The sequence below is a fragment of the Rhyacophila brunnea genome, unplaced genomic scaffold, assembly GCF_057557595.1.
Source record: "Rhyacophila brunnea isolate RB1 unplaced genomic scaffold, BYU_Rbru_1.0 scaffold_3, whole genome shotgun sequence".
NCBI classification, from domain to species: domain Eukaryota; kingdom Metazoa; phylum Arthropoda; class Insecta; order Trichoptera; family Rhyacophilidae; genus Rhyacophila; species Rhyacophila brunnea.
This window is the reverse complement of record NW_028232965.1, coordinates 25,540,326-25,558,041: the sequence shown is the minus strand read 5'-3', so window position 1 is coordinate 25,558,041 and position 17,716 is coordinate 25,540,326. Positions and strand designations below refer to the sequence as shown.

Below are 17,716 nucleotides of genomic sequence, written 5' to 3'. Positions count from 1 at the left end.
AAAAACACTACCTTATTCTTAGGTCAATAATTATTAAAAAGCAATCATTATTCATAAGATGTTTATCACACTTGAATGGTCAAAAACATAGCTTATAATAAATATCTTTAGAATCATCTTAAAATGTGTTAATCTTGCCGATTTTTGAATAATAAAATGCCTAAATCTTGTAAAATTTGGGATCACAGAGATTATCAAAATAATTTTTTATCGTGAATATTTTACAAAAATTATCTCATAATAAATTATACTAATGGTTTTATAAATGCGTTTAAAAATTAATAAACGTAAAAAATCTTAACGCCACTGCACAGTTATGTACCGAAATATGACTATATTCTAAAACATTAGAGCGAGAGGTTTAAAAGAATACTATTTTATGTAACAAAAATACTTCATGCAGTCATCAAATGTTTAAAATAACTATAAAGGATAATAAGGCTTCAAAAATATATAAATAGATTATCTACAACGTTTAAGGAGTGTCCAGGATCATGGTTTGAAAATACAATAAAAACTCAATTTTGACCTTCGACGAGCATGTCCCCCCTTAAGCAATCATAAAAGTTTATATGAGTGCATCCTAATTAATTCTATTGTTTTAAATTATAGCGCACGTACTATATGCAGTTGCATGTCATTTAGGACGTGCAAAGGTTAAGTGATCAACTAATACATTAATTATTTAATAACTTACCAACGACATGCATATAGCTGGTTTTCATTGCCGTGTGGAATGATGGAGCATCCGCAGAAACTTCACAGCGGTATCGACCAGATAAAAAAGCAGGGACGGCTCGAAGGACCACCACCAGAGGACCGGATCTGCTCACCTATAGCAAAAAAAAAACATTAGAGACAATGCCGGTTAGCTACCTTCGTTTATATTAAAAGCTGACATAAATGTGAATGTCGGGAATGAAATCGACCATGAACAATAAATTAAAAAAAACTAGATTTTACAGGTCGGATAAAAAACTTTCTTTTTATCTCATATAATTTAGCGCTTATGAGATATTTCCATTAAATAGCATTTCTTTTAATTATTTTATAAGTTATGATAGATTTTTTTGCATGTGATACGTATTTCAAAAACAGCTGCCGGATGTCATTAAAAATCTGAGTTAGCAAATATTGTTCACGGTCTATATGTCAGATTATTGTCAGAAAATGACAGTTTAAATAATTAATATACCTAATAAATATTTATTGCTTACAAATAAAACAAATATTTATAATTTAACTCTAGGCAACATTATTTCACTTCAAACTATTTTTTATATTATAATATTTTGTAATTATTTTTTTAATATATTGCGTTTTCGACAATATTTTATTGCACCTACAATAGCGTCTCTGAAGTCGTTGGTTGTGTATTCGATATGTGACTGGGAAAACATTAATGCTTTTTTTTATAATATTTGATTAAATCAGTGCAAAAACTCAATGGATTGGAAAAATGGCTACTTCATATTTCTGTCTTAACACTACAACAGCCAATGAGGTTCAATGACAGTAGTGTGATGGTAGCAGTGAAACAGAAACAGCCCGGCTTTAATTGCATCACATATAATATGTATCGTGACCTCACCGGAATCAAATGCAAAGCCCCCGGAAAATAGTCCAGTGCCTTACGTATTAAACTAAAATTAAAACTATAATCTATAATACTTTATTCAATATGACTGCCCCAAACTGTATAATATGTGGTTTACTACGTGTTTATAAATTGTTTTAGTTACAATATTATGTTAATTTTATATTAAATAATGAAACCACAATGTTGTATAATATATAATAATATTATTATTGAGACACAATAATACACATGTGACGTACTAAATATATTATGTAAATACTAAAATGTAGATTTCTACGCCAGCCATCCGACACAATTGCCTATCATTTTCATTATTGGAAACATTCTGTCTCCAGTTGAAAAATTTCCCGCGCAAAAGCGAATCGAGAATTTTATTTCATACGCTTTGGTGGTGTTATTCACTAAATTAATCCGCATTAAAGATTCCACGATACATTGAGCATGTCGCTATCGGGAATTGACGTTTCTAGCACGCTGTGTTTGAAATTACTTATTGATGTGTACGGGGCGCAGAATGCATTTGCATCAAATGTAGCATAACAAGATGAAACTATTCATGGGTATAAAGATTATTGGATAGTTAACTTTAACTATGCGACACTGTGTTCTATTATCCATAAATTTTATTATTCCATGTTGCCATTTTCCTTCTTATCAATACCAAGTTAAATATTATTCTTGAAAAATTTATCAAATAATTAAAAACCTATAAATAGTGGGAGAACATAGCTATAATTATTATTTTATACACATACTTCATGGAATATAAATAATTATTAATTTCTTATTTATATTTTAATTGGCTGTACACTTCAATATGTATAGATATTAGCCGTATCATGAAGAGGTTTTTGCTATATTTTTTTACGAAAAATAAATTGATGTTAACACTTACTCAATATATTATTACGTCTCTTCTATGAGATCAAATACGCATTGAAAAACAACATGTGAATTTACCAGAGTTTTGATTCAAACTCAAGATTCATGAATTTATTTATTATATAAATTAATTTTCCATCACAATCATTTGTTTTCATATATGGGTTACAAATCCATAGCCCCATATAAGTAAATCATTCTATAGTGGCTCCATATTCGTTTCACGGGTAGGTATATTGGAATTGTTTATTATAATGCCTGTTTCAATGCTAGGAAACAATATCATTACAACTGCAAGTATTTTTTCCGCTACCGTAGTGATGTATAATGGTTTACCTATATCTCAGTATTCTCAGTTAGTAATCCTTGGCCAGTTAGTAGTTAAGTTTATGGAGACGAAGAATTTATAAAATGTTGAAAGCTTCCAAGCAAAAGCTATCTTAATAATAACCGATATTTTATTTTATATTATATTATATTTTTAAAATATAAAACAATGATTGTAAATAAGGCGCCTCTCGTGGTGCAGTGCGTAAGGCGCTTGCCTTCCACCCGAGAGTTTTGGGTTCGATCCCGGTCACAGCACAATATTTTTGTATTTTTCTCAAAGCTTGGGTGTTTCTGATTGTTTAAAATTACTAACAACCACCTTGTACGAAAAAGCAAGGACATATTAATAATTCTAAAAAAAATGATTGTGAATAAGTCCTCGTTACAGACAAGGGCGCTTTCTTTGTTCATTGCTTCACTACCGGCTAAATATTCTGTTAGGTTGTGGCATTTATGACAGTGATAGTAAATAATGCTATTATAACATATACAAAATATACTATTATTTACACATTACCTTTATTATAGAACAGTTAATTGTCAATAAGATATTTTTTGAAATCTCATGATCTCCTGACAAGTAAGTGTACCTAGTGCAAACCTTTGTTTTATTATAATTGGGTAATGTAATTTAATTACGTATTATATAATATTATAAAATAGTAGATGTGAATACAATGGACTACAGATCAGATTTTTTTAAATTTTAATTCCAAAATCTGATTTTTAATATTCAATATCTTATTTAAGTATGCTTTAAAGTATAATGTTATATTGTTTCATTTGATAGCACTATTACAATATGTATATTATTCCTTGTAAAAAAATTGTTATATACAGTCTTTTTTCATTAATACCTCTCATTACTACCCCTAAACGTTTTAGTACATTAATTCTACATTGTCTTAGCACCAAAGGAAATGAGCCATTAAACACCGACGTAAGAGATGCGACAACTTTAGGTACCACGTTACGGCTAACGCTCCAACATAGTTTACTTTTAACACATTTTCTCCTCCATGGATGGAAAAGATCTATCTCTCATCCAATGTATGGCATTGTAAGTCGAGTTGCACGTGCATTGGAGGGAAATTGAACACGTACTGCCATCTGCATACGCCGCACGACTGCACTACACTCCACAACTCCACAACCCTTGCCGTGGGGTGCAGCACTACCCCCGCCTCTATTATTCCGCTACATTCTTGCGCAAAATACTCGCCCAGATACCCTCAAAACTATTCATTATTAAATTATGAGCTATGTCAATAATTTATTCAGATATAAATTTACGTTGAATTTGTTATAACAAGTTCTCGCTTCTTGGAATCAAGCATACTCGAATCTGTATAATATTATGTTTATTTTATTATAACTCAAAAACTAATTAACTTATTGACAACATTGATAATGCTAATTGAGTAAAATCTGATTTTGATATCTCAAAAAGTTCAAATAAAACTTCTCAAAAATAACGCACTTGCAACAATTCATCACGAATAGATAAAGTGATAAAATAGCATCAGTGGAGTAGTGAAGTGTGGTGGAAGTAGAGGAATGCGGATATAGGAGTGTGCATACCACCATTATTATTTTATCTTATTGAATTGAAAAAAAATATTTCAATGATTCTACTTCTTCAGTCTGTAATTTTTATTTTGTTATTTCGATAACTTTTCCGTCTTGGCATAATGTCAACTCTTTTATCAAATTATCTTTATATATAATTTCATCAAGATACTGTATGATCAACGCTTACAGTAAAAATCATAACTTAACTATGGGCACGGTTGAATATTATAGCGTTATATCTTTAGAGATTTAAACATCGGATTGGTTTTTTTTTTATAAATAAATATATCGATAGTAAGAAATAACACTATTATTTTCTAAAATATAATACGTATACATAAATTTCGATAGTTTTGTTTAGATACTCATACACCCACTTATAATGAAGATCCTGTCCAATCTCAAAAAGGTACCGTACGCCACTGAACGTATAGGTACGTTTTCTTATTTATGAAGAAAAGAGTTTAAGGGCTAAAATATTTACGTAGTTAACGCTTTGAAACGATAATTTATTATACACTTAAAGTGTCGTTCCACGCTGTTTAATATATAAAGTAGGCATTTCAAGAATTAACGAATTGTGAATTTTAATGATATCGTCTATACCGTTGGTATGCTTTACTTGTTTACTATATTATTAGTTGTAAATACCTTACATAACTTAATATTATACTTCAAGAGGAATAGAGTGTAAAGGTTTGAAAGCTCTTCACTAGCCAAATAATTCAAAGTCTCCCTCAAGAGTGCTTACTGTAATTACATAACTTTTTAATGGCCGTAACAAATAATGACCGAAATGCATTCCGGAGTTTGTTCGAAGAAACAAACAGGCACTTATAAATTGCTGCAAATTGAAACTATTTGCGGAAATAAGCTAACATCGACCTATATAATAATAGACTCGACTAATATTAAGGTTCAATTATTAGGTAGCAAGACTTTATTAAGATCACTTACATAATATCGTCTAAAACTGACAAATCCAGTCATATAATAAATATTGTTACATTAATTATTAAGTGGATACATAAAATACAAAATTTCTAGGAATATTTTTATATTAGGAATATTTTTATATTAGGAATTTAATAAATATTTTTTTTTGTTGTATTTTTTTCTATAAAGCTATTTTTTGCTTTGTTCTTTTTCTCTACCTTGTTTTTTTCTCTAGTTATTTACTTGTACTTTTTATTCTAAATGTCATGTTGTGATCGTCTTGAATTAATAATTTATTATGTTCCCAGTGTGTATTTTTTAAATAAATAAATTTACACAATATTGAAGTAATATTTTTGATTATTATTTAAGTAAATGAATATTTTTGATAAATTTCAGAAACCTACATATAAAGCGCCTAGTTTCAAAAGCCCCTACGTTTTTTACGTCAAAACGGTTTTTGAAAATTTTTGAGTAAGATATGTATTTAGATGGATATTTTTGTTACCTATATGATGGCCAAAGATTGAACTTAAAAAAACGCCAAAAACCATCAATACGTATGATCAAAAATTGGGGTAAATTTCAAATACCCCTAAAATGGAAAGCCAAAATTCTCTTTAGAATGTAACAAATTAAAAAAAAACATTAAGTTCACAGATTTAATAGATATGATTTTTTCTCATTTTTCTCAAAACTACCTAAAATCGTTTTTCTCATTTTTCTCAGAACTACCTAAAATCGTTTAAGGGGCTTTTGAAACTAGGCGCTTCATATTATTATCTTCCCATAATTTTTCACTGACTGGGTGAGTAATCTTGTTATATATGCTAATGATCCATCTATCAATCATGAGACTAATCCTAATAATTACGTAAACCAAGATTTCAAATTCATCGAATGGAAAGATAATAAAATAATATTTCGTAATTTATTAATCAATGTTATTATAATAATATTACGTACATGATTACAGAATATATGACGTCAGATGAAAACTAAATATATAAAAAACGTCAATGCACTTATGAATTCGAATCTTTCTCGATCATCTTTTTTAAGATCTTTTTTCTAATTGGTATATTTCAGAGGTTTTATTTTGTTGTACCAACCACAAAGCTTGATATTTTAATAGCTTTTAGCGCTTTTGAACAAAAATATATTTTATTTCTTGAAAGAATAAAAAAAATGTTCAACGAAATTGACAATTCTGATTTAAGTACTCTCAAATACTTCATTGAATGGAGATATTATTTACGATTTTCGCAAAAAATACCTCATTTTATTTAGCGCCTCTGGGTCTAGACTTTTCTTCTCAGATTTTGATTATATATTTAAATTATTTGAATATACACATCATCCATAACCTAACATTAAAACGACGTACTTATAATATTATAAATAACTAAAGAAATGTTATTCTAATACCTAGGTACACATATAAGTACCAGTATTTTCCAACCTTTTTCCATTATATGAATTATATTTTGTTCTAGGGCGCGCATTATCATAGTTGTTGTTTGTTATGAGAAGCTATACCTATTAGGTGGCATAATATAACAATAACCGTATCCAAAAGTTCATAGGGATTTTCAACTATGGAACAATGGAAAATGTTCTGGCCAGACAAATTCATTATATCCTCTACTTATATGGGTATTGTACGCAAATAATTTTGAATGCTTATACCTTATAATTGTTTAAAAAATAGCTGATATAATTTATTTATGATAATATAATATTATTATTTCATATCTACTTACTATTGAAGACAGAGTACGTAATGATATTCGTATATACGTAATTAGTTATATTAAAAAAGTAGTGACCTTCTTCAGAAGATTATATATAGTATAGGTAATGCAGTTTTACAAAATTCTAATGTCTGGTACACACTTGCGCACACTGCCCAAGCCGAACATCGGCAGTGGCAGAATTCTCGATTTATAGAAGAAGCCAGTGTAGATGGTGCCATGAACACAAAGAGATTTAATCCATGAATCACCAAACGCATCATTTGACTGACCTTTTGAAATGTAGAAGCTAGTCTGCATGGTATAACTGCGCGGGGCATATAGGGGTACGCAAGCGCAAGATGGCGTAAAGGACGGTCGCTATTCAAGCAACGTTGTCTATGATCGTCTTTGTGCATGGAAAAAATCTCTTTCGCGTGTGTGTATGCGTAGTCAATTACCTCCCAATTACAAGTACCTCAATTGTATACGCTTATGCATATAGCATGCATCAATATGGACAAAACTTGTCTCAAAAAATTGGTTCTCGTGTGCTTTGGTGAGAACGCATAGGCATGAATTATATCTTGCGGTTTATCTCTAGTTCTGATAATATTCTATCGGTGCCTTTTATTCTGACTGTCGCCACAAAGGCCAATTTTATTGCATTAAAAAATGCGGCGTCATACTACGGACGTGAAGATCCCTTCACATATTTATTGTATATCCGTATTGTATAGCTCTGTTTTTGTATTATATTTATATTTAAATTCCTTTGCTTTATGCTAATTCTCCGTACCTCTCTGTCCTATGGCACTTTGTATTAAAATCAACTCAGTAAACTCAAAGTTCACTTGAGAGCGTGGCGACCTCAGTTTGGGTATCTGATTCTGAGATATTACCAGCCATAAATAACTACTGATACGTCACATTCAAACGTAGGAACTCCTGATACCCTCGACTAAGACTGAGTGTCGTGCGAAGCGATTAATTTGGAGGGTCTATGTCTGTGTTCGTCCTGTGCATAATATGTATTTTTTTTATTATTTTATAATAATTTGTATGTATACGTCTTAAATTAGTCACAAAAGGCATTAGAAACAAAACAGTTTAAAAACACGCCACAAATCTCGCATGAGAAGTTTTGTAGTTTGTAAATAAATAAAAAATAACGACACGCTTTATCGTATTAACTAAGAAGTTTATAGGGGATCTTTTACAGAGCACGGCCACTTGTCAACCGAGAAAGCGGCAACGAGTGTGAAACGTGGCGCGCAAAAAAAAGGAAACGTCCGAAATCAAAAAGCAATTCAACTTTTCATTGTTGTCGAAAGCTTCTCGCGTCTCGCTGTCTCCCCAGCCCCCCTTATTGATCAGCGTCCCCCGCGGCGCTCTCCGAAGATGCCCTGCCCGGGTGATTGATAGCCATTGACAAACACATTAAAGAGCGGGGCCCAACTTTTTTAAGGCTCGCCTCCAATCTGGGCAGATGACGCTGCAAGATTTCCATACCCGGTCCCTAGCCCCCTAGACCCCTCCGCTCTTTTTTCCAGCCTGAAAGCCCGAAAAACAAGAATATGCGCTCTGTTCTCCTCTTAGGGGAATATCGCGAGTAAGCGAAATCAATTCTCGTCTCGCGTAATGGGATTGAAGTAACGCGGATCGCATCAACAAATTTGGTAACAGTTCATTGCGGATAATGGGTCGGCAAATTTTAAGTGAAAATTCTTCGTTCCACGCGGAGAGTGGGAAAACTTTAGACCATGTTTTATTTTAACTTAACTTCTTTTTTTAAATAGCTTTTGTTCGCAGATATTTAAGTTGTTTAATCTTCCGCTACCCCACTTTACACCTACTGCCTTGTTGTACAGCCACGGTTATAAATAAACAATCAACCACCTACAACATATTGTCCAGTGGCATAGCAAAATAACTGTACTCTTTAGTAACATAAAAAAGAAATAATTATTAGGCATATCCAAACGGCCGTTTTTTTTTTTTAATATTGAGTCACTTCAAAGTTTATCCAGAAGTCACTAAATTATAATATACCAGCCAAATTTTTAATTTCATATAATTATTCTCTGGGTTGATTTATTTTAAATTTAATGTGTATTTTATGGTGCTGAATATTAATTTGAAGTTATATTTAACATTTTGCAATTAGAAGCCCATAAAATTTCAATTTTCGCCGGACTACCACGAGATTATTTATGCCTCCGTAAATCTGTAACGATAGCCGAGCTTCAACGTATTGGCTTACAAAGTCTGGTTTGGCAAAATCGTATATTATTTTTTAAGCGTATTTAGATCAAATGTCTTAATCCGTTGAGTAAGTGGCTAATATCCATTTTTCAAAATCCGTTACGAAACCTCTTCGTTAGGCGGCCAGATCCACTTCGGATTGTAGATACAGATAAAAATATAAATAATGACGAATCAGCACCAATTTCGTTTATAACTCACTAATTTATATCAACAATGTACTAAAATCGAAGTATAAATTATCATTTGAAATAATTATTATCAATTAGTTAGAAACTGGCATGTAAATAAAATATGCATGAGCTTTTTTAGTACCTAACTATGTTTGGTTATTAATTTTTATTAAACAAACATTGTATGTTCTCGAACGTTTTCAAAGTTCCACTCCTCGTAGGAGGTTTGATAATAACGTGTATCCTTGCCTACGGCTATCTTAAAGAGGGTTTCTGTCTCACAACTGTACCATTCACGAAGACTGCCCAGCCATTAGTTACGTCTTCTTCCCACGCTTTTTTAGAAATTTCTTCTGGAGTTATGGCCTGTATTCTGATTTCAGGCGTCTTACTTATTATCGTCATAAATTATGACGTATTCGCCAATTTTTTTGTTATATCATGTTTTTTTCTTCGAGTGTCTCCTTCATTTCAGATTCTTTCTGTTAGACTTATAAGACATTTAATAGTTATATATTTTTGATAGAACTCCGGCAATAATATTGTTAGCACCAATAATCTACATTCATAACATTTGTCAACAAATTGAAAATATACATCATTTTGAAAACACTCCTGAGAAAATATTTTTTTTTTAAATACGACATCCAGCAGGAGTCGAACCTGCGTCTGTCAGGCTTCGCACCCATGTACATTGACCACAATTCTATAGGTATCCTATCAAATTGCGACTTGCGCCTTAGATAGTATTGTAAGGACCATTAGTTAAAATTTATCGCAATTAGATAGAATACCTATAGCACTATGGTAAATGTACATGGGCGCGAAACCCGAGAGAACACAGGTTTGATTCCTGCTGGGTATCGTTTTTTTTTCAAAACAGATTTATTATATTGGTTAAATTATGTTTTCTCAGGTGTTTTCAAAATTCTGTATGTTCAATAAAAGGAATGTTACATTCATAAATCTTGTGAATTATTTGTTGAATAAAAAAAATAGTTACTTAAATTGAAAATAATATAGGTACACCATTTATATAATATATTGTCAAAATACAAATTACATGTAAGTATAATATTCCACTTTAAATTTTAATATTATTTTCCGAAAAAAAATACAGCCTACGAATACTGACATACCATTAATTAGTATAACAGATACCTCTATACTTACAGTGTAAGCATTTTTATTATAGATATTACGAGTATAACAGCCCAGATGAAATTTTCTACACGTATTGTCATTCTGTATATTTCCCTCCGAAGCACGTTTTTGTGTACAGTTTAATTTGAATTTCATAGAATTAAAATGTCAAACCATCATAATTTAAATTTGCTTAAACGCGAAATGTACAATAGATATTTCATTTATTATTCAGAATGGATGTTTAAACATTGGTAAACGCCCGAATAATCTTAAAATATTTTTTTTCTCGTTCCTGATATAAATAATTACCTACGAAGTAAAATTATTATTTGAAACGTACGCAAAGCAGTAATTACGTCTGCTTTTTGTTATTTATTTAGATTTATAAACTAGCTGACGTGCTATTCTTAATATTAATTAATATAAATAAAATATCTTCAAGATGATTAATGCTTCGTCCTTCAGCTAAAACAATCTATTCAACTTGCAGCTTTCTCAATAGATCACTTACTTCTCTATATTTTAGTAGAACTCTGATTAATAATTAATGGTATATACCAGTAGTTTACAACCTAAAAAAAATATGTAACACTTCAGTTTATATAGGTTTCTACCCACTGGTATATAGGTACCTTTTTATGATTACAATATAACATCGGTGAGGTGTTGATGCCGGATCGCCAAATAAACAATCAAATAAGTCAAAACTATAAAAATGTGACCTGTTTAAATCCCACTCCGTCCAATTTTTTTCTAGGATTATTTCTAATCTTATGTATGTTTCTGGAGTTTTTCAAAATTATGTATTTTCTATTATCAAGCATTCTTAAACCATGTAAATATATATTGCACCTACGATAGCCACGCAGCTTAAGCGTCGGCCTATAGCGTCGTGGGTCCCAAGTCTGAATCCTGGGTCTGGAAAGTACACATATTGTTTTTTAATTTGAGTATGGACCTAATAGGTTGAGCAAAGAAAGTTTCCGACATCCATTGCTCGTAAAATAAAAATCTGTTAATACAAACCTCCACTCTGAGCAGGCCCATTATTATCTTATTAGGATCGGACATGGTCAAAAATAAAAAATAAATATTTATTTATAGGTATATAACATTGAATAGTAGAATCAGAAACATAAATATACGTATTATATAAATTTAGATGCAAGTTGTTTAAAAATATCGTAACAATGCATGTTTTAGAATCTAAAACAGGTAAGATATAGACTTAGATAATGCAAGAATATTCTAAACAGTATGTATTGTAATGGTGGTGACATAATACATTTAATTTTTATATTATGTTATAGGATATTGAACTGATTTAGGTAATTGAATTTAAATTTTAAGGTACTAACTAATTATTAAGGTAGTTTCCTTCATAAACTATTATTTTGAGGTATTCATAACTGGCTGTTATATATTTTACTAATAATTTAATAAACTATTTTTTTTATTCAACGAATACCTAATTCACAAGATTTAAGAATATAATATTCTAAGTATTCAACATTATATATAATTTTGAAAACACTTCTGAGAAAATGTATTATAACCAATAGAAAAAATCTTTTTGAAAAAAGTAAGACAACCCGCAGGAATCGAACCTGCATCTCTCCATGTATCGCGCCCGCCGCGCATAATCCACTATGGTAAAGCTGTCACACTAATTACTACAAATTTTAGCTATTGGTTCTTATAATACTCTCTGAAGCGCTTCCCAAATTGAGCTACGATTGCCAATCGAGTTTTGTATTTGAAATGAAAGTAGGTATTACTTTAATTACTAGCCGACGTCACGGATTACTCCAAGATATGTTTGTGTTGTAACTTACTTGAACTTGCTAATTATTTTATAAACTATTTTTTTATTCAACGAATAATTCACAAGATTTTGGAATGTAATATTCTAAGTATTGAACATACATAATTTTAAATTAAAATATTTTGTTCAAAAAGATTTTTTCTATTGGTTATAAATACATTTTTTCAGAAGTGTTTACAAAATAATTATACTAAGAATATTGTTAATAGCATTGTGTTGCTTTTACAATTATTAATATATTGTTATTAAATAGCTTGTAAATGTGATAATATTTATATTAACTACGTTTTTGCTATTGATCAGATAATATTATAATAATATAAATATTGTCGGATGGATGTTATCGACTTTGAACTATCTTAAAAAGAAGATGGACTAAATGTTATTGAATTTAATCCACTAAAACCTTGAATATTTATAATTCTAAACAAAGAACGTCAACAACAAATTGAAGCGGAGTTATGTAACTAATGTTTTCATTTTTTCGCACATAATTAATTGATATTGGATTCATACACGATAAATAAGTCATATCTTTAATATTTGAGTTAACTTACATCAACATCAACTCCAGGCAGTGAGAAGACTCTTGTGTGGGGTAGTTCCTTGGGGATGTACCGGAAGAACTCTTGCCTTCCTTTATACCACTTGACACTGTATAAGGCGTCTGTCTCGAGGTCATAACGACAGTACAATGAGACAGTGTCGCCAACAGCGGCTGCTTCTGGAACTACCACTTGGACATCTTTTAGGGCTCGCACTTCTGAAAGAAAAGGAATTTCATATTATAACGAGACTCAAGACATTCGGTGGTTAAATTCACGTAAAATTACTATATTTGACAAATGGTTATTCACAATAAATAGTATTGTAAATTAAATATTTTTATATAAGATGGAATAAAGTGAGTAGGTAACATTACTCAATAAAAATCCAATAAACTGAAGTCGGTAAAATAGACTTGAATGTGTAGCTTAATTGGTAAACCACTCCGTCGACATGCGATAGATGTGAATTTAAATCCTACTCCGTCTAAGATTTTTTTCTAAATTCTCTAATATTAATGTTTCCCTCTAATATTTATAAATGTTTCCGATGATGACGAAATATGTAGTTTAGCAAATAATGTCATTAAATATCAGTGATTGTCAATCATGATTCCATGAGAATTTTCAAAACAATATTAGTTCCCACGTAGGCGTTAGATTTTTCAATATATATCAAGGGCCCCAAATATTGTAAAATACTGATATATGGTAATACGATAGACATCCGTACCTACGCACTATGATGTATCCCATTTTACTGTTTAACTCGTTTATATATTAATAGAATCGACTAACGGTACTTTAATTTAAATTCTAATTGTTTTAAGTATATCTTTTTCTCTTTTATTCGTATCGTTTTTTGCGACCCGGAGCTCGCATTTCATCATTTTCAGATACAATTCACTTACTATATTGCCATGTTATGCATCTGCCATTGCTATTCATAAAATATAGAAGATGCCTAAAAGGCGAATCCTGAGTCATAAAAACCAATTCAAATAAAAAGCAACGCACAAATCAAATATAATATCATTAATTAGAATTGCTAATTGTATAATAAAAAGGCCTGCTATATGACGTACTATTATAGATAGATACTGTTAGTAGGCGACGCTATCTAAGTTGCCGATATTGGATATGTCTTAGTGACTTATGCGCTTAAATATGGTTCTGCATCGTGCTACGCAATAATAGATATATTATAAACGTATGTGTACTATGTAATATAGTACCTAATCGTACACATACTTATTACATATTTTGCAAGATTAAAAGTTATGTTTTAAATAATATTCAAGAAGTTTTAAGACAATAATTACATTATATTCTTTATTTAAGTAGCTATATCTTCGCGTCATAAAATATTTATAACATAAATTCATATATACGAAATATTCTGTTTGCACAAAGCAACATTGCAACTTTCAGCTATACACTCGTTAGTATCATTTTGCGTGAAAGCGAGCTTAAAGCAGCATGATTTTCAATACACCTCACTTTACACAGTGAAGTACCTGTCATCAAGCTAAGCCGTATGAAGCTATACAGCGAAGTTTTCCATATAACATGACTGCAGTGCATGGAAATTGTTTCTATATAAGCCGTCACTTCAGACGCAACATTTTCAGTTGTTAAAAGCATCATGCTTGAGATCACAGCGGTTGTACGTACACAAGGATAATATTTTTCTATAAGCTCACGCTCTTGGCGTACTCTGTGACATTATAAACATATCTTAGTCTGGAGTCTAGACATTATATAAGTGTACAAAGAACATTGCAATTATTTTTCTTATTTAATAATTTACCATATTTACCGATGCTTTTTTTACTTTAGAATCATGACATATTACTATCACATCTAATTACGGTTTGAATTATAGGTAGTTATAATATAATATTAAAAATAACAAATCGATGCCAATACCAAAGCGTTTTTACTATGATCTCATTGAAATAATATACATAATATCTACCTAGTTTATCCGTTAGTGTTTATAAAATTCAAGAAATATAATATTGAGGTTACTTGCTTTTTAGACGAATACCCAGTGTAAATGAGAATTCCACCGTTCTTAAATTATCTTAGAAATTGGGAACATCAGTTACCTATGTGTTCTTTCAATGTGCAGAACTAACCTGCAATTGGTGATGCCAATTGGGTGGACAATAACTTTGTTTGACCAAATCGCTTCGGATACTGATATATTTTACCAGCATGAGTTCGAGTTTAATGTGACGTTGTTTTACAAATGCATAATGAAGCTACTTAGATCATTTGGTTCACTATTTTTAGTTTGTATTTACTCATTATATATATCTACTTCTTTTATATTATTATTGTATTAATATTTTTTTTACAATAATACTATTCCTTCTTTTTTCGTGTCATGTAATGAACGTCTCGAATTTATAGTCTGTAAAATTTATGTAAATAAATGAATTTTAATAAATAAACAAGATCTGTTATGAGTTTTGTTTAAGGTGCTTATTTTAGTAATATTATTTACATTTTTTTGTCATTGTTAATCAAAATATTCTAAATATTAACGGTTGAATTTTATTTCAGCAAATAAACATCAGACCACAAAAGTGATAATCTTGCTAAAAATGAATATGTAATATCAAAAGAGTTGCAGCTAATTCAATTATTTACATTTTTTAGTTCCAACTTCATCAGTTGTTTGTTTTCCCGAGGATTTGTGATGCCAATTGGGAAGGCAATAACTCTGTTCAACCAAATCGCTTCGGATGTTGATATATTCTATCTACGTGAGGATAAGTATAGGTGGACGTTGTTTTATAAATCCTTAAAATAGGGTCTGCATAACTCATCCGGTGTACTTTTTTGTACCTATATACTTTATAATTGTTGTATTTACACATTCCTACTGTAGAATAACTTAATACTGATATATGTCTTTTTTATGTACCTAATACTGTTTTAATAATATGTTTTTGTTTCTAAATGTTATGTTGTGAACGTCTTAAACTTATAATTTGCAATGTCCACAATATGTAAAATAAATATATTGAAATTGAAATAGTCAACATAATATCGTCTCTGTTCTTGCAGAACACACTAACTGGAGAATACTAGTTTTGAGTAATTTGACTTTGAGGTTGTTAAAATATTTGAAATAATGGTCTATCATGTGAGTTTATTAAGTAATCGTAAAAAGGATGACTTTAAAATAAAGACTGTTTATTTATTAAGAAGGTTTCCAGACGGTAAAGTTTGAAATAAGGAACATTTTGGTACTAACTCAATATTTCATTTTCTCGAATTAGTGTCTTCTGCCAGAACAGTGACGATATATTGTGTATGTATATCTTTAAGAGTTACTTTAATCGTATTTCTATCTTTCCGATACTATATTTTATTTGAACAAATATTGTATAGGACTTGCTATTTGGTAATGGATTTAATGTTACATAACAGTAGAGTATTATTACGAGTATCATAATAAATAAGTCAGTAATACTTGGCTTCTCCGTTCCATAATATGAAAGCAATGTCAGCTTAAAATTTACTGTCATAATTTATTCACTACAAATTATGTATATCAAAATTATAAATTGACGTACTTAATGAAGAATGTTACGTATAAAATAATATCGCAAAATATCTATTACGATGTTTATAATTTGTACATATCACACGAATGAAACCTAATGATCAAATAATAATATCGGGAATCGTAGACATGAAAGATGAAGAATTTCATAGTTAAAGCCATGAGAGAATATTTCAATGACATCACGTATTCTATGAAATTTTAATTGAAATAGAAGAAACAATAAAATGTAATTTTGTCCGATAGTTGTAAGTAAACTTGTGTAAGCTTAATTCAATTCTAAATTATATTACGTATGATTTATAACCAGCCCAAATGAACAAATTCATAGGTTATGCATCGGTTTTTATTAATTTTGAATAAAACATAACATTTATTTGTCACTTCCTTTCACACTAATAGATTATTTTTCTAAATCGTCTAAATAATATCTTGATTAAAAGTTATAATTTATTATTCTTTGCAATGATCCTGTTTGTATATATTTTTATAACCTTATTTAATACATAATAAAATTGTTACTTTATCTATTATCTATTCTCCAAACCCTATTTACCAAGGAAAATGGAAAATATATGCCTTATGCACTGAAGCTGCGCCATGTTAAGGTGATATTAGTAAGTACCAATAATGATTACATATTAATATGTCAAGGTTATATTAAAAATGAAAATAAAGCTTTTGTTGCTTCTCGTGAAAAATCGTTACCTCAGTTTGAACTTGATGGAAAGTACGATTTATTAGTTTTATGTTAACCAAGATTCACGATTGTATCAATGTATGCGATGTTTGAATATAAATTATAAAGTAAATTTTTGAGAAGCAATTACTTGCGTTAATGGATCAAAATATAACAATTCCCTACCTACTGACGGCAGACTATATACACAGTATAAGTAATAACTAATGATAGTTTAGGCAAGTTAAAATCGGGGCAACAATGTATTGATAAATGGATATTTTTTAGGTATAAATAATACTATAGACAAATAATCATATAATTAAACCACACTGTAGATGTATTATACATAAATAATAATAATTAAACATTCCTTTGGTTTCAATTTACACTGACACAAAGACAGTGAGCGTTCAATGGCTTTAAACATTCTTTAAACAATTATTTTCA

At 30.1% G+C, this 17,716-nt stretch overlaps 1 protein-coding gene across 1 annotated transcript in view; it reads right to left on the bottom strand.

The window, feature by feature from the left end:
* LOC147068122 (uncharacterized) overlaps positions 1–17,716 on the bottom strand; it is a 144,350-nt gene that overhangs the window by 59,933 nt on the left and 66,701 nt on the right. Inside the window, exons 2-3 of the mRNA XM_085952306.1 lie at positions 13,020–13,225; positions 698–833 (exon numbers count right to left, since the gene is read on the bottom strand). Of these exons, the coding sequence (XP_085808432.1) occupies positions 698–833; positions 13,020–13,225 (342 nt within the window). The remainder of the gene's footprint in view (positions 1–697; positions 834–13,019; positions 13,226–17,716) is intronic.